Here is a 21287-nt window from a genome sequence, read left to right on the forward strand (position 1 = left end):
ACTTAACCTTTCAGTAATGGGAGTGGGGAGACTTGGCATCAAAGGAGTTAATGTAGGTTTTCATCATTAGCCAACAGGATCAGCTTGTCAGAATTTCAAGCACTTGATATCATATTTGTTGCTACAGGCTTCAAGAGTAACGCAGAACTGTAGGAGCATCACCTGTTTGTTTTCTCTTCTGGCCAGTATCAATTATTCTGACTCAAACTGGTACATGGGAAGTGACATAGTATGCAAAGAAATTTATCCATATAATAGGGCATCTCAAATTTCCTGGAGGGGCTCAGAGTCTACCTGTCATACAGTGGGCTGAATCTGCAAAGGACAATATCTGTACCCTAAAACTTCATTCTCGAGAAGTACCTTCAGCTCCTAGCTACCAACACCGCTTTTCAGTAAAGGATTGTTTAAAGATTTTTCTTCCTTTCACATTGCAATTATGGTTTAAATACAACTCAAGACAGAGAGAAAGCTTCTTTCTTACTGAATGTTTCAAGAGACAGAAAAACATTTAGGATAGGTGTTGCAGAGCTGGAAAGCATTGCAAATTTTTTGTGGACCTCGATGAGGACAGGAACAAGGCCCCAGAGCAGACATGAAACAATCCTTTGTCTCAGACAATGAGTATACTTTGTTGGGAAAGGGAAGCAAGGAGCTTGCCAGGAAATAACCAGGTATCTTGCAGCTCTCTGTAAAAGAAACAAAAGGGACTTGGAATGAACAAAGTCAAACTTTAATAAGGAATGGCCTTACCTTCACTCAGCACTAACAGCAGCTTTTGTTGGTGTCTCGCCAATTCCCCAGAATCTTCCTGTACATTAGAATTCATTATTAACTCTACAAATACCTCAAAAGTCTGTCCTAACCCTTCATTATTAGCAGCAAACGTTTTTCTTCTTCATAGAAGAAGAACCACTCACTCTACAAAAACTTACAATGGTACCCAATACCACGCAAAGCTGGTAGGAACATGAAATAGCCTCTAAGCTCATAGCTTACTGACTGACAGCCAGCTGTCAGGCAAACAAGAGCGACAAATTGCCTCCGTCTCAGCCAGAAGAAGTTCAGTTGATGCTCTGGTCTCATTACAGGTACTCGGAAGATGGAATACAAGGGCAACAGCTGGCACGAGACCTGCTTTATCTGCTACCGCTGCCAACAGCCGATTGGGACAAAGAGTTTCATCCCTAAGGACAATCAAAACTTTTGCGTACCCTGCTATGAAAAGCAGTTTGCCATGCAGTGCGTCCAGTGCAAGAAGGTAGTGCTCTTATTTTACTCACCTAAAACCTAAGAGATTGAAGTCCATCCCACTTTACACCCAAGTAGGTAGAATATCTTGTTTTCCTATGTGTGTGTCTCAAAATCAGAATCAACTGATTTTAAGAGACAGAATTAATTTCAGTTCCCATCCTGCACCAGGCACAGCGTTTACTATAATGAGAATTCTCTTACTCAGAGTTGAAGATCTCTTTGCACTGAAAGCATACAGAGAACACGTTTTTTAAAACAAACAAACAAAAAAATCTGCAGTGGAATGACCTCATTCCAGTATAACCTGTGATATATCATATACCTAAACATTTTAACTGGAAGATGAGCGAACACTGATCATTTTTTAATATTCTAATGAAATTCAAGACAGAGAGATAAGCTTTACACAGAGCAAATACTGTTCCTGAAATAAACACTAGTAAACTCAGTATGCTCAAGAGCACAGCTTTCTAGGCTAAGGACCTTTTATTTGTGAACTGCCTAAATTCTATACACAGACACTGATAAGAATTTTAGAATTCCGTCCTATGAAGAATCATCTCATCACTTATGGAACCAAGAAATCCCAGTTTCCTATGGACATATGTATAGGCAAAGACAAGCAAAACTATGGCTATAGCCACAGTAGATTCCCTTTCCCACTGCCACTGTTTCTCCTCTGTGCCCCTTTGCCCTCCGTGTACTTCCAGCCTCCCCCTGTGCCCACACTACCCAGGACTTTTTTCCATGTGTGCAGCCTGCCTGTTTGCCCTTCCCGTCCAGCAAAACTGCACGCTGGTCAGCCAGACACACTGGCTGGCCAAAAACGACTGCATCTTTGCTGCTGCACAGGTAAAACAAAACAGGTAAAGTCTGAATTTTTCTTTCAGCCTTTGACCTAAAGTACACCTAATTACCTTCGTGGCCTCCTACCCATCCATCAATTTTCTGAGGCTTCTAGGAGTTCCGTATCTCAGAAACTCTAGTGTCCAATTCTAACCACATTTGAGAACAGGATCAAAAATACCTGGGAAAGAGGCAAAGACATAGATGAATACACACATTAGGTAGCATGATCACATACAAGCCTGATTCCCAGGGAAACTCGCTTTAGGGAAAAAAGGAAGAAAAAATTAAACTGTTCAATTTTACAGACTTCTTCGGAATACTGAAAGGATCAAAAAAAATTCAGTTTGTCTAACATCAGGGGAGTTGTTTTTGTAGGCAACAACTCATTGTAAGAGGAAAAACCCCAGACAAAGTCCAGAGAAGCAGAAAGCAGAGACTTCAGCCAGAATTTAAAATAAAACAGTCTTTGCCAAAGAAAGTAACAGGGAAGTTGAAACACGTAAGGTAGTTTCTTCACCATGAAAAATGGGACAGGTGAGACCCATCCTAGCACACGCGTATGAAAAGCGACGTACAAAAACTAGCTTTAAAAGCAAAGAGGACAGCTGAGAGTGAAATTACACAGTATATGGAGGATAAAGTACTTGAAGCACGGGGCATGTATAAATTAGGAAATTACAATAAATCACTTGCACGATTTTCTCAAGGTCAGCTCCAGCGAAAATTATGATTTTGGTGCCGTTAAGCCTTCTTTGCCTCCTCCCACCCATAAAACCCCTCATCACCCTTCCTCTCTACCAAATCAAGATCCAAACCCTCAAGAGAACACTTTCTGTGTCCCTCCCCACAGGCCATCACTACAGGAGGCGTTACCTACCGGGAGCAGCCGTGGCATAAGGAGTGCTTCGTTTGTACTGGGTGCAAGAAGCAGCTGTCTGGACAACGCTTTACCTCCAGGGATGAGTTCGCATACTGCCTGAGCTGCTTCTGCAACCTCTATGCCAAAAAGTGTGCTGGATGCACGAACCCCATCAGCGGTAGGTCTCTCATGGCCAGTGCCTTTAAATTCTGGATTTTTTTTTTTTTTTCAGTTAACTGCTTCTAATATTAAAAATGGTTCAGTAATTCATTCTGAATAACTCAAGACACTATACAATTCAAGATGTGTGAAATTAAACGTTTATGATGCCTTTCAAGTGCCTAACAAAAAGAAATGGAAGAGGTCCTTAAGTTTCTTCCTTTTCACCCGATTTTCACGGAACATGGTGGACATGCAGTAACAGAGCTATGCATGTAGTGGGATATGCACGTTCTGTACGTCATTCCACTTGGTTCACAACCATTCCAGCCAAAACCAGGACAAAAAGCCCCTTCACCAGCAGAAAATGTCTAACAGGCTTCCACCTCGTGCTGTAGCACAGTGCGTTTCTTCTCTGACTTTCCAGGACAGCAACTGGGAAATCACAAGGATTTTAGCTACTGCTTTCCAGCACAAAGGCACTTAAAAGGAGCAACTGCTTAGAGCTTTACAATGAAACACTTAGCATAAAAATATAACTTCCTCTATGAAGCAATTAGCATTTAACAGCATGATCCATACAGTCCAAGACTGCAAATCTGAGTTATATCTGGACCATTTTCTCTCTTTTTATTGCTCTGCCCTTGTGCCTGTCTCCCACTAACATACGCTTGATTGCATAGCTCCTAGAAAATCACTGCATAATGCCACAGACACTGTTCATTTCTCTTTTGAACACTACAGTCCCTTCTGTCATATGCTGGGTTTTTTTGGTTTGGTTTTTTTTTTTTTTTGTTTGTTTGTTTGTTTGTTTTGTGGTTTTTGTTTTCTTTTCTTTTCTTTTCCAAAATGTTGCTACTAAAGGCAAAACAAAATAGAAAACTCTCTCATCAGGTAAGAGATATGCCCAACTCAGTTTTTTCACTGACTTCCAGTTAATCAGTCCAATGCATCATATTCAAATCGCTTGTCATTTCTGAGGTTATGCAAGAGATAATTACTACTAAGAGATATTTGCTCCTTTTCTCTCTTTTTCCTGTACAACTTCAATACCCCTTCTGATAACCTCTACAGCCTCAAACTCTTGAATGCTTTTTGCAATTTGCTAACCTGCTTCTTGAGGCACACTTCCTTCAAAGGTATGAATCAAGTCGTGACACAACCTATCAGACTTCTTTTTTTAACAATCTAAATGCATTTTTACAAAACAAAGCTAACTTGCTCAGACACCATAAAACATTCTGTAAAAGACTATCAGACTTCTGTTCAGGGGCAGTTGTTTTCTTCTGCTGTGTATCATAGTGCCATCCCTTGAAAGTTCATTTTTGCCATTATCACCAGTGATAACAGTCTAGTTCACTAACTTAGCTGAAAGCAACAGAACTATTTGAGGATGAAAACATTACTTGCTACAGAATAAGGGTGGCGAAATTAGCAAAGCAACAAATAGATTTGTCACAACGGCATTTTTTCACTACTCTGTTGGATCTCCATAGCAATCCACAAGGGGAGTCTGCAATAGCATTACCTGATGGCTGACGTGCTATTCTTGTAACAGAATGCTTTTGGTTTTCGAACAGGACTCGGAGGAACCAAGTACATCTCCTTTGAAGAACGGCAGTGGCATAACGATTGCTTTAACTGTAAGAAGTGCTCTCTCTCATTAGTGGGTCGTGGCTTCCTCACAGAAAGGGATGACATCCTTTGCCCTGAATGTGGGAAGGATATTTAAAACTCAAAGTAAGAGGTGGGGAGAAGGGAGGAAAGCCGTGCTTGCAATATATAGTCTGAAATACACAGATGTTCAGAACTAGCTTTGCCACTCTGTGTTTCGCTGTATTATTAACATTACTTAACCTTTTTCTTCAAACTCTCCAGATCTGGAGGGAAAACAACTTCAAAATCTCTAGTAGCAGTGTTGGTGTTTAAGATTTCTACAGCTAACAAGAACTAATGCAAAACCTGAGATGTAAAACCATTTGGGTGTTATTGACATAGCATACTCTTTTTGGTTTGTTTGTTTTTTTTTTTTTTTTCCTTCCACTAAATATTCCAGTTACAAGCAACCGCTATAGTTCAAGGATTACAACAGCCACTCACAATACATTCACAGATGCATATTCAGGGTGAAACCCTCAGCCCGCTGAAATCGGTGGCAAACACCATTCAATTTCAAGAGGGCTGTGGTCTCACCTCAGTGTTCTTGAGCTACGTGACTAGTGTGTGCTGTCAAGCGTGCAGAGAGACTGCAAACATAGAGGGTGTTTCAGTGTACGAGGATTTGTGCCATGCCATAAAGAGATAATGATAAAACAGTTGAAGTGGGAGTGCTTCATAACAAGTACATATTTTATTGCATGACTAGCTGATCATTGTGTGAAGTACAAGTTCAGATTGACAGTGCCAGTATTACAGTTAGTCGACATTACACTGCACATTGTATTTTTCAAAATAAAATCATTTAAAACAAAATTGTGACTGTGGTTTAATTGTGTGTACATATTCGATATTTACAAATAAAATGCTTTCACAGTCTGAGGAAACAACATAAGAGCCATACAAACACGACCGTTTTTGCACCCAATCGTTACCAAACTGTGGAGTTTAGACAATCCTCAGACGGGCCCTGCTGATACAACAGAGTCTCCTACTAACTGGAATCAGTGTGAAAATGATCAGTAGAACTGAACAACTGTGTGAAAATACTGAACGGACTGCAGGCTGATAAAAATGTGTTCACAGGCTCTAAATTCAAAATCAAAATATTATTGTTCTCAGCAAGCAAGGAGGGTCAAGACAACTCAGAAGACATTTATCTTTGCAAAAGTCCCGAAGTTTAACTTCCATACTAGGGCATGCTTTAAGTTTGTTCTGTATTGCAATACACAATACCATTAGCTCTAGCATCATTTCTGCTATATGTTTCCTGCAAAGGCAGCTGTCAGCAACAGCACGCTGGCAGGACAATAAAATCGAGAGGAAACAATCCAAAGCAAGATAACTCTCTTCCCAAAGCAAACTTCAAAAAATATGGCCATGTTATGCACTGTACGATCCTGGTACACCTTCCAGGTGGAATTAATTTGTATCCAGCAAAAGGAGGAAAGTAATATGTCACACTTCCAACAGGAATCTTCAGATGTGTAAGTGGGATAGGGAAAGCTTGCTCCTACTTCCTGTCACCCCTCCTGAATTTGTTTCTTTTTATACCAAGTGTAAAGTGCTCACTGGTCATTCCTCTCATCAATTCCAGAAGCTAAACAGATGCCGCAGATCAGATTTGGCTTACTGTACGCCATTTAAAGAACTTGGCTGGCTGACATTTTTGAAGTGCACGCTGTGCTAATCTGATCTCACTGAATGAATAAATTCTATCCTTTGGTGACTTCATTCTATGATGAAGGTTGTAGTGAAGAATAACCATTAAAATCCTTCCTAAATCCACACCTCCCAGCTGAGGGCAAGCACCTCACTTACTCTCTCCTCTGGGGTCTGGCAAGCCCCCAGCATACTGCAGCTCTGTTAGAGTGCTTTGCTGAGAAAAGAAGGATTCCTATTAGCTAAGGGGGTAGTAGAAGGTAGTAAAAGCAGCATGGCTTGCACCTTGCCCCTTCTCCACCCGCCCCCCCAAGCCAAGTGCTACAACAGACAGCAAAACGGTGCCAGCTTTGGGGAAAGGCAAGTGAAACACGACAAGGCTGGGAAGCATACCGGCCTGAAAACAAGCCTGTTACCACGCAACAGAAGCATCATGCTATTAGTCCAGTCCAGTTCTGCGTATCACTCCTTAACACATACCAACACACGTGTGCTCCTAGCAACTGGAACTACAACAAAATACAGCCTAGACTCTAAACCACTGCCAAGAAGCCACCCACAAAACAGAACTCTTACCAGATTATGACACTAGTGCAAGGACCAGCGCTTTACAGGACACTAACCGCTACTAAAACTCCGAAGTAGCTACTGAGCCTTTTACCTTGTAAGCTTCTTCTTAAGTTCCAATTACTTCAAGTCCACTGAAATACAACCATGTAAAATGAACAAGCTTGATTACATCACAAAACCAAGTCAGCGGTATTTTGTTTGCTTTTAATTGAGTTTATTTAAATAGGATAAAGCTACTTAAAAGACAACTCTTTACATACAAAATGTACATTACATTAAAGTTTGCTGTACTTAAGTACAAAAACTGCACAAGTGTTTAGTAAAAGGGAAACAGCACACAATATTTCAAAACACACATTCTTACCATTTTACAGCATTTGAGAAGTGCCTTATGTCGTAACAGTGAATGGAGAATTTCTGTCAGTAATGAATTAAGCTACAGTTTTTGGTTTCAATATTAACCAATGTTAACAATGTAAACAAGCTTTCAGATCACTACTGACAGCTTCTTTTAGTGAGTTAACTAAGTGGATTCAGAAGCTGATTCTTTTTTGTTTACTAAGTCTGAAAGCGTTATTGTTCACCATCCATATCTAAAATGGATTTAAACTGGCTTCACCCTGAGCCACAGAGATTTACCAAAAAAGTTTCCATCAACTTAACTGGATTTCTGCCCTATAAGGCACTACCAATAACCCAGATAAAACACCAAGTTTCACAGAAAACTAACATCCATCTTAAATTATCAAAGGCAAACAGGTTGTTGGAGGGTTTTCTGGGGGTGTGTTCGTTTTGTTTTCTTTTTGGTTTTGGAGGCTTTTTGTTTGTTTGTCTGTTTGTTTTAATTATTATTTTGGTTTTTCTTTTTTTTTTTTTTTTTAGAGTGCAGCTACATACACTAATGCTCTCAAGGTACTTTGTCTTCCTATCCCTGTCCCTCTCCAACTGTTAGTTCAGAAAGCACTGGCCTGCATTCCACAGGTTTTCCACATAATTGTAACCAGGAAAACAAGCAAATTTGCTACATCAGCACATTTTTACACTTATGCATGTATAAAATATGCCTGTGTATTTAAGAGAACATGGCACTAATCCATTCACTACTTCTTCTCAAAGATTCATATCAAACAGTATAATAGCATACTTCTGTCTGTGCATTTCTTACTGCATATGTCAGTAAGAGAAACTTCAATTTGAAGTAATGCTGTTAAAATAGTTCATCTCTTATCACCCAACCTTACTCGCACTGTAAATTCTACACTCCCGTGCAACAAAAAGGAACAAAAAAAATGTCTCAGACTATCTTATTAGCAGAATGGTCAGTTTTCTCATCTAAATTAATTATCTTCCTAAAGCCAAGAAGGCTCTTGGGATGACTCTGAATCTCAATAGCTATTTTAACTATTTAACCAGAAGTGGAACAAAACTGAATCTTCCTGAAACGAAACAAAAAAAAAAAAATGTATATGCATGAATTGTAGTGACATGCAGGAGATGAACTATAATAATCTTGAAAACTAAAAGTGGGGGCATTTAGTATATTGTAATATTACCATCTTTTAAAGAAGTAATGAACTACCTGGTGTACAAGAGTAGACACTCTTAAGGTGACTGGTGATAATGACTCCAGCTTTACAACAGGGAACTTTTAAACTTGTTAAAACTTCACAGCAATCTGAATCCCTGTAGGGTGTAAAAAGAATGGTACTTAAACTGTTTAAATATGACTTATCTGTTTGAAAATATGGAAGTAACATTTATGTTTCAAGCACCATTAGCTACTTCATGGCCATGTAACATGCTGGATTTTCTTCTTTGCTTCCGTAGGCTTTAGGTCATTCTGGAATACAAGAAAATATATAAGTATTCTTAGATACACTGTCCAAGTAGAAGTTAGTAATTAACCTGCCATATTCAAATCTAGTACTGACTATTGCTGTACTCAGCTATATGCTACTACAACAGCTTTCTATTGCCATCTTGTGGAGAAAGTTAAATATCACAGAACTTCTCTAGAGAAACATAAAGCCAATGAATTTAACTATCTGCAAATCATATATGTCTCTCGGTTTTTCTTAATCCTGCAATTATTTATGCAAAAATATCTTTCAATTATGCAGCCTAGAAACCTTAGAAACAGGTACATATTGGAGTTTCAAAATATGCTTTTAAAGTTATTTCAGACTGCCTTCTTAAAATACTTGTTGAAATTGAATTGTGTAAGAAAAAAACCCAGACAACTAGGAAACCATTTTTCTTTTGTCAAATAGTAAAAACGTTAGAAAAAGATAATGAAAGGTGGGTCTTCCTTTGTAATGACCTGTATAAAAAAGTGGAACAATTGCCAAAGCCCCAGATGAACTCATTTTTCAAGTCCCAGTCCAAGAAACCAGAAAAACAAAAAAAAAAAAATCAAACAATCCCAAAGTAATACAGTAGGAGACTGAAGTGTTGAAATAATTACTTTTCATGAGTTAAAATAAGAAGAAAAAAAAAAAGAAATTAGAGCTTTAATAGTTCATACAAGCAGAATGGGGAATTAGATCAACAAAGATCAGAGGGATAGTTCTGTGCTATCCAGCACAAGAACTTCAGTTTTTCTTGAAAGTCAAAGAACAGTCACTTGCTTGAAAAGTCAATTGTCATTACTGTCATTATTACTATCATTATTATTGTCGTTATACTAAAAATGTATCAAGCTTTACACTCTACAGCCATCTGCCAAATGTACTGATTCTTCCTGGCTGCATCACTTATTTTTCAATACCACATTCTTTAATTTCAGACGGCAAACTAACACCTATACAACACATCTGCCTAACTTCAAACGTGTCTGACCAACTTTAACCAAGGCATGACTGAACTTACTGGTCTTAACTTGAACAACACAGACTGTGGCTAAGGTATAAAGCCAAGAGTCAGAGGTCATAGCTTCTGAGTGTCAGTTATACAGCGTCACTTAAAAGTGTTCATCATTGTGTCTACAAAAACATCTAAATTAAAGAAGCTCTGAGGTGTATACTAAAGAAGTTTCAAAAGCTCTGTAGATTCAGATGTGACCAACACTTTGAAGAGTTCTAAAGACTAAAATAAATTAGTAATACTGGTAAGTAGGAAACACACATTGCCAGCATAAATTTGATTCAGGACCTCAGCCGTGATTCTTGGAAAAGTTGCTAAAGCTGTCTTTGAGAACAGCCACGTGCTTAGGTGCCCACGTTTAACAGAAGTCTGATGGAACCTACCAATCCATGCAGCAAGACTATTACCTGCACTCTTTCATGGAATAATTTTTTCAAAAAAAGAGATTAATAGGAAACACTTCAAAGGAGAATACTGAGAAAACAGAAGTTAGGTCTGGTGTCCTGGGAAAATTTTAATCAATGTAATAGCACACTGCACATCTAAAGCTCCCCCTGCAGTTCAACTGAGAACAGATATTTCTATTTGAAGCCCAAACTTACTCCAGATATTCCTGTATTCCAGTGGACACATGAAAATTCCCTCGTTTGTACCATGAAGGAGTAAGACAGAAATATAAGAGTTATCCCTACCTCACAGCATGTTTTAGAGGAGAAGGCCCATTGCTCCTTGATCACTGACAAGCCCTCAAAGACTAATCACACCTTTGTCAAAAATAACCACTGTTCTTGCCCTCTCCCCAACTGGCAGCTACATTCAGCACCATTACCTACGCTTTCAAAGATACACCCTGCTGAATTCATATATCCTGCCTTAGCTCTTCTCTCACCACTTCAGCTTATCAGCCTCATTCTGCCCCCATCTGTAAATGTAGTTCTCTACAGAAAATTTGCAGCTGAATCTAACTTGCAGATAGAAGGTAACTATTTACCTTAGCACCTCAGTCATCAGCCTTCTATCTTGAGAACAGGACCCTTCTGTTCAAGATTTCATCATGCCTTCCTCATCATCTTATAGAAGTCCAGGTTCCTGATGAAGATCACCATGGCTCAAACTAAACGCTTGACCTTTGGCCTTTCACTTCAGCTAGTATGGTTTGTTGTCATGGCTTCTCACTCAGACCCACAATCTAGGCAGCTGTCCAGAATTTTCTCATCCAGTTCCTTCCTCTAGCCTGCCAATTCCTATGTGAGATTTAAAACAGATGGCTTTCTTCCTCTAAGGATACATTCCACTCTCAGCATCTCACTTCAGTTCCTGTAACATCTCTTCCTTCACTTTGACAAATGAAAGCTTGTCCTACTCAACCATTCAAGTGTGATTGTTACAAATTTCATTTTTTTCTTCCCTACTACAGAAGACAGACCACTTGTCCTCCCTTTAACACTGTTCATGTTGTTCTATAACACCTGTTCTCTCTCAGACCTACCAGCAGGATTATTTTGTTTGTGTTTTATTTGACTGCAACCAGCACCACCTGAAGTTTTACCTGCTTACTCATTTTAAAATTACATGCACATTTTCTACAAATCTGCCTCTCTCACACAGAAGTTTCCCATGGACAAGTACAAAGTACTCAATTTCTTTCCTTCTAACCTTTCCCAAACCAGCTACTCTTTCACCTGTTTCTAAATAAAGACTCTACTACTACTCCAAAATAGAATAATCCTGAAAACTCTTATGAGGGTCTACGTTTGGCTCCTGCAAGTTTTAATTTAAAAAACAAGCTGCAAAACAATATACTGAACGTACATACCGGCAAATCAGAGTCTTCTTTTGGAACAGCTCTCTTTAACTTCACAACAGTAGTTCCTGCTACTGGAGACAAAGGGTACACCTTCAGACTAGCCAGCACACTGCTGTTAGTCTTTGAAATATTGTTCTGCTTAGCCTCATTACTTCTCATTCCCAGCTTAGTGTCCTCTGATAAACTGGAGGCTGAAATGTATGTTGAGGCATTTGAAGGAACTGATAATCTCCTAACAGTGTTGGTGGTGCTTCCAGCTGGAGGAGGTTTTAGGCGATCAGCAGCTCCATTCTCAGTCTTCTTCACCTTTATGCTTGTACTTGTTGAACTGCCATCAAATACAATTAATGGCCGTTTCCTTAAACCTTCCACCGTTGCAACACTGAAAATAAAAATTGTAAAATTCTCAGAAAAACAAGCTAAATGACTCAAAAACACCATATCCAAGACGTAAGTAGTGAAAATTAATTTAATGTTGCCTAAAGTAAAAATACATCCCAAAATACTAACCTTAAACTCTTAGCTGCTCAAACTCAGCAACAGAAATTGCTTCCAAACTATAAGGGAGTAGGGGGGGCAGGGGGTTGTGTGAGGAACAGTGTTCCTCAGCAGAGAGCATTGTGTGAGGAACTTTCTAGGCAAACAATGACAGCTGTACAACCAAAGACTGTGTGCTTATACCACTGTAGCTATTTCAGAGTAACTAAAGAGATAAAAGCTCTTAAGTATTTCAAAAGGTATGTGTGAAAGCATGTGCCACCTTACCTACAAGAACAGCATCTAATATTTTGATGCTTCTTAATCTCCTTGGTTCTATTCTTATTCAAAAATGTGTTAAGATAGTCTAAAAGACTGTTAGACAAGGAATAAAAACATTAAGCAAAAAAAAAAACATACCTGCTTTTTAAATAAGCTGTCTTTGAACAGGAATTCTAAGCTGATTTAATAATTTTTTTTTTAATAGTTTGTGCCTCTAAGCCTATGTGTAGTCAGAGCTGGACAATTTAATAACAACTGATTCATGAGAAAGGAATATTTTCAAGCTAATATCAAAACAGTAATATCAGAAAACATCCTGACTGCCAAAAAAATAAAGCACAAAGTTATCACAGCTCACTCTACATGAATTTAGAGTTTTAAAAAAGCGTTGTTCACGAATGAGAAAGAGTTTGGAAAGTGCAGATTTAACAAATAAAAAAATCAAACCACCATTATTTAGTATTCCTGTTTAGAAACTTCAGTTTTCAGTGTACACTTACTGTTTAATCATCTCATATGAAATAAAGGAATTAAAGTTGAACTACAGTGTTTTCAACAATTAAATATATTAATGAATTTGTAATTAATGAATTTTCCAATATTGTTAGGCTAGAACAATAATGTTAGGTATCTCAACAGACTTCAAAATAAACCACAAGCAGAGATTTGTTTGACTTGGAACAACATTAGGTAAGCAGCTGCTGATAAACCTCACGCATTAAGAAATTACACATTGCTCGCACAATTTCTGTCAAGACCAGGAGTTTCTTTAAAAAAAAAAAAAAATCCGAATTTAAGAGCCCATAGAACAAGAGAAAGTTCAGCTCTTATTCAGACTTGTTTCTACATTACTATCTGTTCACAACAACATATGTCACAATCCTACTCTTTCTCTATTCATCACATTCCTGGAACTGAGAGAGACAAAGAAAAACCTCCAACTCATTTGGGTCTTGTTTTTCAAGAAATCAGACACAAGTATGTGGCTTCTATCTACAGTAGAGGCAGTTTCTAGGAGAGCTTCTACAAAATGAGATTAGCTTCCAAGGCCAGGAGTGTTCAGCCAGGCATGTTGTTTCAGTTAAATACTACTGAAACAACAGTAGTCGTTAACATATAGATTAAGGAGTATAAATTCACTTGAAAATCCTAAAAAGCCAATGCACATTTCGAAAATAAAACTTTTTGTTCACTTTGGCTTTATCCAAGAATTTATTCAACACTCCTGACAGGAAACACATTCCCCATCAGCCTTTTTGGAAGGCTAGTTTACAAACTATGTGAAAGAAAAGATTTTATAACTTTTTTCAGTCACCTTCCTTAACATATTAAGTCTGCTTTTCCCATGGAGCTTTGTTTTTTGTTTTTTGGGGGTTTTTTTTGTTTGTTTGTTTGTTTTTGTTTTTGTTTTTGTTTTTGTTTTGTTTTTTTGTTTTTTGTTTTTTTTTGGTTTGGTTTTGTTTTGGGGTTTGTTTTTTTTTTTTTTTTTAATTCAGCTTGGTGAAGACTGCCAAGTCAGGAACTAGCTGCAATTCTAGGAGGATTGTTATCTATTCTAAACTGAATTTTAGAATTGTAGCATTTTGTACAAATGACTGCGTGCTACAAATACCGATAACATTCCCAGAGAAACACTTTGGGAAGGTTCCAAAAGAAATCTGGATGCTGTACCATCAAGAATTGTCACATCTAATTTTTAGATGCAGAACTCTCGGAAGAACACAGAACCTTGGGCATGACATTCACTTTCTTTATATAAAGTACAGGCAGCTGAAAAGCTCCAGAGTAGGACTCATGTTAGCCAGCACTTTTCTGGGGGAGGACACTGACACTAGCTAACAACTGAAAAGCACCATTTTCGGATCGTGTCACCTCCTGCAGGACACACTCTGTGAAATCTAGATTCCAGTGTACATATCATACATCCTAGAGAAATGTTCTAACCACGCTTTGGGCTGGGCTGGATGGAAGGCCTGCTCCAATCCTGCTGTGTACTTTGTAGCACATGGTAAAGAATACAAGATTTGCTAGAGGAAGCAAAACTTTCTCTACATGAGCAATCTGAGTTTTGACTGTTTCAAATGATTACTGATGTAGTCAGGATGGCCTCTGAGCAACTCCTGATTGGGAGGACCATTTAATGAAAAATGCTCCTATTCTTGTCTAGCTTAGCCTGGTACTTAAGGTAGTGCCCTTAAACCAGAGAGAAGAGTAGGTTTTAGCTCCCAGGCCCTGATTCTCCTAAATATTTGCCTGCTACCAAAACAGACAGGTGATCACCTCTTCTGTGAATGTCTAAAACTAGTCAGAAGTACCTCATTTACACTAAGCTCAATATTATCAGTGCACTGGCAGTTCTCAGAGGATGACGAAGTGGCCTCTCAGGTGACTTACGGAGAAATGAGCAGCTCTACCAAGGCCACAGCTCCGAGCATGCACAGACACAGTGCTCCTGGACACTGAGTCTTCAGACTCAGTGGCACTTCAGAAACTACATATACCTTTTGAGATTTATACCAATCTCTTTCTTCCAGGAGGCAAAATGATCTTGTAGATCTACAAAATTAACTGTCCCTGAGCCCAAATACTTTCTGAAATGTTCGAAGTTGGTAAGACTGCATTTGTTTTTTCTTGGTATGATTGCAAGCTCTAATATTCAGTAATAATATGTACAGACCATCATCTGTGACACTTGTGATTTGACTGTGATATCTGATTGTATTATTGAGGTACAACACATGACTGCAGCTCAGCTGGTACACAGCAAGTCTTTTATGACATGCCATCAATCACAAGCAGTAAAACTAAATACAATATTCAACACTGACTTTAAAATCTCAGTGTTTTTACCTCGCATCTGTAACTACTACAGGCATGCAAACACACAGAGCTGTGCTGACCAAGCCTCCAAGTCCCTTATTAATTCCAGCACACATGGTAGAGCTGTGTGGTTTCCACAGAGGAACTCGTCAGAAAACTCCTCTTGTTCATACGATCAGTTTATCTGACTTCTAAACTGAACTAACAGCACACTTAGTTTCCATCTCTGACTTGTACATAACTTACAGCCTCACAATACCTAGGAATTTTGTTTTGTTTTTAAACACAAGAATGCCAAGTTCTACTTCCTCCTGTCCAATGGCATCGTGCCAGTTCTGCTTAAGTGGTGCACACAGCTACGAGGAAAAGTGTAATATTTTAACATCCAAAAATATGATTGAACCTCCTTCATTCTTTCCATCAATATACTAAAACTGAAGTTTTCTCTGTGCAGCTTTTTACTTACTGAAAGTGCTGAAAATCTATTTCTCCCATTTCTCTGGGATTAGTAACACTAGCAGTAGAAGATTAACTTGTTTAGACAGTATTTTGCCAGCATATTTGTTAAGTATGAAAGATGTAATACAAGCAAAAACTAACTGCTGGAGAAATCTTAAAATTGTCTCACAACAGAGCAAAAGACTAAGCCTAGCATGCCAAATGTTAAGTGCTAAGAGCAACTAGTAAAGAAAAGGAGACTGGTAGATTAAGCATATCTCCTTTTACTTACTATCTTCCCAGCAAATACTACATAGGTCTCACCACTACTGAATTTTAGTGCACCAAAATAAGAGCCCCTAAACTTATTCAACATATAAACTTTGGATGAAGCCATTCTCACATTAAAAATTAACATTGCCTCTGTTGTGGTTTGAACCCAGTCTGCAGCCAAACACCCTGCAGCCGCTCGCCCACTGTCCCTCACCTGGGAATGGGGAAGGGAACTGTAGGGGCAAAGGGAGACTCGCAGGTCGAGATAAAAACAGTTTAATAGTAGTAATAAAATAAAAGGGTAACAATAATAGAAAGTATAAACAGGCAGTGCACAGTGCGATTGCCCACCACTCACTGACCCAGCCCATCCCCAGCTAGCGATCCCACAATACCAAGATCCCACAATCGCAATCCCAGGAGTGAGAGAGAGCTCCCTCCTTCCCAGCAGACCCTCCTCTCCATACTGAGCACGACGTTCCATGATATGGAATATTTCATTGACCAATTTGGGTCCGGTGCTCTGGCCGTGCTCCCTCCCCACTTCTTAGGCATCTGCGCATGGGCAGGACACAGGGATTTGGAGAGTCCTTGAAATCTCAGCAACAAACGAAAACATCAGGGTGTTATCAGCATTCTTCTCATACCAAATCCCATACTGAATGTAAAACACAGCACTGCTCTAACTACTAATGAGAAACATTAACTCTATTCCAGCCCAAACCAGGACAGCCTTGTTCTCCCAAACACCTCCAGCCTGCTATCTTCATTTCTTTGATAAAAAAATTCTTCTATGCCTATTTCAGCACATCAACAGTTTCTTATTATTCAAAGATTAAGCTCATGCTTTCATCCTCGAGTTGCAAACAAACTGAGGTACAATAACCATTTATGCATATGGAAAAAAAAAAAAACCAAAACTGACGTAAGACCATTCAGTGTCCTAGCCACTGCTAAAAATTTTAAAACTTAAGAAATCACTTGACAGAACTTGGTTAGCTCTTCCCTGTTAAAAGCCTCGGTAAAGCTAAAACAAACTCATGAAATCAACAAGTTGTAATACTGCAGAACTATAATGAGAATTTCCAACCACCTTTCCTTAGGATTTACCACTGAAGCTAAATCAAAACACCACTCATGCATATCACACATCAAAGTCAAAGTCTTGGGCAGGGGGAAGGCTGGGAGGAGGAGATTCAGCAAAATAAACTTTTGAGGAAGATTTTGCTTTCGTATCGAACACAAACAGAAAGATTTAAAAAATACAGCAGAATGTTTCTTTCAGAAAGCAGATGTTAGTTTTGAATTGGACACACAAAACTGCTGCAGCATACATCCCCTGACTCTAGAGAAGACCAAACCTGTCCAGGGAACAAGCATAATCAAAGATGCTTTCGGTAATTTTCTTAAACACTGTAAATATGATTATTATTTAACAATTATATGAGGAAAAAAAGAAAGTTTTTTTCATCATTATAAAGTACCTTGAAACGTACCAATAACCCAGTATCAATACAGGCTGGGGGATGAAGGGATTGAGAGCAGCTCTGCAGAGGACTTGGGGGTACTGGTGGATGAAAAGCTAAACATGAGCCAGCAGCATGCACTTGCAGCCCAGAAAACCAACCGTGTCCTTGGGCTGCATCAAGAGAAGTGTGGCCAGCAGGCTGAGGGAGGGAATTATGTCCCTCTGCTCCTCTCTGGTGAGACCCCACCTGCAGTGCTGTGTCCAGCTCTGGGGCCCCCAACATAAAGAGGACATGGACATGCGTGAGCATGTCCAGAGGAGGGCCACAAAGATAATCAGGGAGCTGGAACACCTCTCCTGTGCAGACAGGCTGAGAGAGTTGGGGTGTTCAGCCTGGAGAAGAGAAGGCTCTGGGAAGACCTTATGGCAGCCTTTCACTACTTAAAGGGGGCTTATAAAAAAGGTGGGGACAGACATTTTAGCAGGGCCTGTTGCAACAGGGCAAGGAGTAACGTTTTTAAACTAAAAGAGAGTAGACTTAGACTAGATAAAAGGAAGGGGTTTTTTTTGCAATAAGAATGGTGAAACACTGGAACAGGTTGCCCAGAGAGGTGGCAGATCCCCCATTCCTGGAAACATTCAACTTCAGGCTAGACGGGGCTCTGATCAACTTGATCGACTTGAAGCTGTCTCTGCTCATTGCAGGGGAGTTGGACTAGATGACCCTGAAAGTTCCCTTCCAACCCAAACCATTTTATGATTCTACAAAAAGCAGCACTATAAGCTAGATACCACTAATAACATTTGGATGACAAAAAAATACTATCTTCCCCTTTTTCCCATTATTGGAGTAGTAGAATCTAACATATCTGACACAGGAGACCTGGCACGATATTCTCTGTGAACTGTAGCAATGTCCAAAAGCTACAGAAGTTTCATTAATCAGGCCAAGATTAAACTAAATATATTGTCCTAAATTCTCCAAGTCCAGCCCAATAAAAGTTAAGTTACCTTTTATTCTCACTTTTCAATTCATTTTGCTGTCGTTTCTTCTCCATCATTTTCCCCCATCTACTTTTTGGTAAGTCACGCTGAGGCAGGGGAATGGCATGTTGAATATAGAGATCAGTGAGACCATCTTTGCCCATCTTCACGTCTTTTTCAACTAGTATATTCTTCTGCGGGGAACAGAAATAGAAATTATTATTATGACAAATTCAAAGCACAAGCATCTTAGTGGCACAGTTTCTTTTTGTCAAAAGCCACCATAAGGTAGTGTATTGGGCATAAATGCCGGGGATTCAGAAGTGAGGCAGCCACAGGGGTGACAGGCGTGGAGAGGCCAGGAACTGCCCCGTGTCAATGACAGCCCGGTCTCCTGCCCTTGTTTTCTGTGTGGATTACACTCAGTTCCTCCCTTCAGCGAGGCAGTGGGAAACACGGGACGTTCAGGTCAGTGCATAGTGATTTCTTCTTCCACTACTTGCAAGCATGTCCCTTCATATATCTCCTCATGTCCCTCTTCCCACGCGTCCTTTCGTGTCTCCTGGCTCTGGCGGCTGCCACTCTCTGTTAAGCCCATTTGAGCACAGGTGCCATAAGCTCCTCTGCTCGAAACTTTGGTGTGTGATGGGCTGTGTCAGACAGCTGGATCCAGCTGCGACCGGTACTGGGCATTTCATCACCTTTGCCCACACAAGTCAACCCTGCAGCCCCTCCCTATCCAAAACCCTGCAATTTTTCCCAATAAGAATAGAAAGGGAAAAAGTTATGATAGACATACTGCAGTTTATGACGACTGAAGTTTTCATGCGATCTTAAACACGCTTCCCTGAATCCAACTACAGTACCAGAGCTCTTCTTCACACTTCTAAAAAACAAGCAACTAGAACATAACGCAGTTCAAACTTACAGATGTAGAGCCATGCTTCCTAATTCAGTTCTCAAAGAAGGTGTTGTGAGGGGAGATTTCTACTGTCTGCTATAACAGAACACCAGGTTTCTTTCTAATAATGTAAAGGGTTGTTAAGATAAAATTTCTCGGTACCTCCTGCCAAATTTATTTTAAAAGGAAAAAAAACCCACTAATAGAGGTCAAAACAAACTAGAGGTCACTGAAAGCTGGTCAACTCTCTGCCAGTACTGTTTTTGGCAACACTTCATGACTTCTTATGTGGGCCTAAAACCCACATGTGGCAGTTTTGTCCACAGAAACTACGCGTGCATGTACAAGAACATACAAAAATCCAGCAAGCTCAGACACAAACCTAGAACTGTGATTCATGCTGTTTCATGTACCTAAAATTTTCACGCAAGACAATAACAAGTATTCCAAATCGCATCCACTTAAGTTTCACACAGTCCAAAAGTGTTTATAACTCACTTTCAAACTCAGTTTCTTTCAATGATGCATAGCCAAGCATTAGCTGGACTGGTTATGCAGGATGTATCTCCTTAATACACTGGGTTTGAACGCGGCAACTTTAACAGGGTAAAGACAGATTCCACTGACAAAATTTTACTGTATGCAAACGCTGCGTCACAGCCACGCCGATTTACCGGGTGAATTATTCTGCAAACACAAAGCCACCTTCCTCTGTCTCAGCTCTTCCTTTTCTCTGCTCCTCTAAGCACGCACCCAGCCGACAGAGCATCGACTCGGGTTGTTTTGCTGCTCCCCCAACGCTGCCCGCACGCCGGTGAAGGGCGGCGCGAAGGCTGGAAGCCGCAGGGGGCCTGGGAGGGAACTTCCCGCGGGGGTGAGAGGAGGCAGGAGCTGCCCTGAGGGGCCGAGCGGGGAGAAACAAAACAGGGCGGGCCGAACGCGGCAAGCACCACCCCGCGAGGGGCCCGGGCGCACCTGCTCCAGGGTGAGCAGCAGGAACTCCTCCGAGAGCAGCTCCGGGTGCAGCAGCAGCAGCTCGGGCCCCGAACGGCCCGACCCCCGTTCTTCCTCCTCCTCCTCCCCGCCGCGGCCCACCCGGGCCTTCCCCTGCGCCGCCATCTTCTGCCCCCGGCGGCCCCTTTCCGGCCTTCCCACAATGCCGCGCGGGACGGCAGGAGTGGGAGGAGAGCGCGCAGCGCGGGAAGTGACGTGCTGCGCATGACGTCGGGGCGGGGCCCGCCCGGGGCGATTTCTAACCCCGATTTGCCCCGGGGGGGGAGCGGGTGTCACGGAGGGGCCGTGGGGGTTGGTCCCGGTCGGGAGGCAGTCCCACGCAACGGGGGGGGAGGGAGGGCTGCAAGGCAGCCGCGCCAAAGGCCGCTGTGGCGTCACGGGGGGAGGCTCACGGCAGCCGCGCCAAAGACCGCTGTGACGTCACGTGCGGCAGCGGGAGGCGGCCTGTGACGTGCGGGGACAGCGGGGGAGGGGGGGGGTGCGCTCTCTCGGGTGGGATGGGCGGCTCGGCGTTGCCGGCGGGGTGACGTCAGCGCGCGTGAAGGGCGACGCGTTCGCTCCGCGCCGCGCGGGGGAGTCGACGCGGAGGTGAAGAGGGGCCCAAACCTTCCCCGGGCGAGCGGCGGCTGCCAGGGAGCGCTTCTTGAGCTGCGGCAGCAAACAAACGCTGCCCGGGAAAACCGGCGCGTGCTCCCCCGGCTCGCGCGCTGGGGAGCGGGCGAGGGGCGTGACGGATGGTTACGCAAGTCAGCCGCGCTGCCGCCCCAACGTCATGCGGCAGCGCTAACTGACGCGTTTCGCAGGGTCGAGAAGCGCAAGCGACGTCAGCGGACAGATGCGCGCGGAACACGCTGCGTGCCTACGGCCGCGCAGCTGGCGCTGTCGGTGTGCGGCGCATCTAAAAAAACGTGAATTAAGACTTGCCGTGTTTAAAAATCGCTTTTCAGTGCCC

General features: G+C 41.3%; 2 protein-coding genes across 2 annotated transcripts in view; one reads left to right on the forward strand and one right to left on the reverse strand.

The window, feature by feature from the left end:
- The window catches only part of FHL2 (four and a half LIM domains 2), a 27569-nt gene extending 21976 nt beyond the window's left edge, over positions 1–5593 (forward strand). Inside the window, exons 4-6 of the mRNA XM_032997032.2 lie at positions 1092–1261; positions 2954–3140; positions 4702–5593. Of these exons, the coding sequence (XP_032852923.1) occupies positions 1092–1261; positions 2954–3140; positions 4702–4853 (509 nt within the window). The 3' untranslated portion in view covers positions 4854–5593. The remainder of the gene's footprint in view (positions 1–1091; positions 1262–2953; positions 3141–4701) is intronic.
- CUNH2orf49 (chromosome unknown C2orf49 homolog) lies at positions 5450–20472 on the reverse strand. The gene is made up of 4 exons (XM_032997033.2): positions 20297–20472; positions 18448–18614; positions 11688–12060; positions 5450–8849 (listed from the first exon to the last, which is right to left on the reverse strand). Exons 1-4 carry the CDS (start codon positions 20438–20440, stop codon positions 8793–8795), a joined length of 741 nt encoding a protein of 246 aa, XP_032852924.1. The 5' UTR covers positions 20441–20472; the 3' UTR covers positions 5450–8792.
- Positions 20473–21287: the final 815 nt, after the last annotated feature.

This window comes from Tyto alba, unplaced genomic scaffold (genome assembly GCF_018691265.1).
Source record: "Tyto alba isolate M040663 unplaced genomic scaffold, T.alba_DEE_v4.0 Super-Scaffold_45, whole genome shotgun sequence".
NCBI lineage: Eukaryota > Metazoa > Chordata > Aves > Strigiformes > Tytonidae > Tyto > Tyto alba.

Coding starts and splice junctions, on each gene's coding strand:
- CUNH2orf49 (XM_032997033.2), bottom strand. CDS start 20,440: ATGGCGGCGCAGGGGAAGGCCCGGGTGGGCCGCGGCGGGGAGGAGGAG. Junction 18,615..20,296: donor TGCTGCTCACCCTGGAGCAG/GTGCGCCCGGGC, acceptor TGTTCCCCGCAG/AAGAATATACTAGTTGAAAA. Junction 8,850..11,687: donor AAGAAGACTCTGATTTGCCG/GTATGTACGTTC, acceptor CTTGTATTCCAG/AATGACCTAAAGCCTACGGA.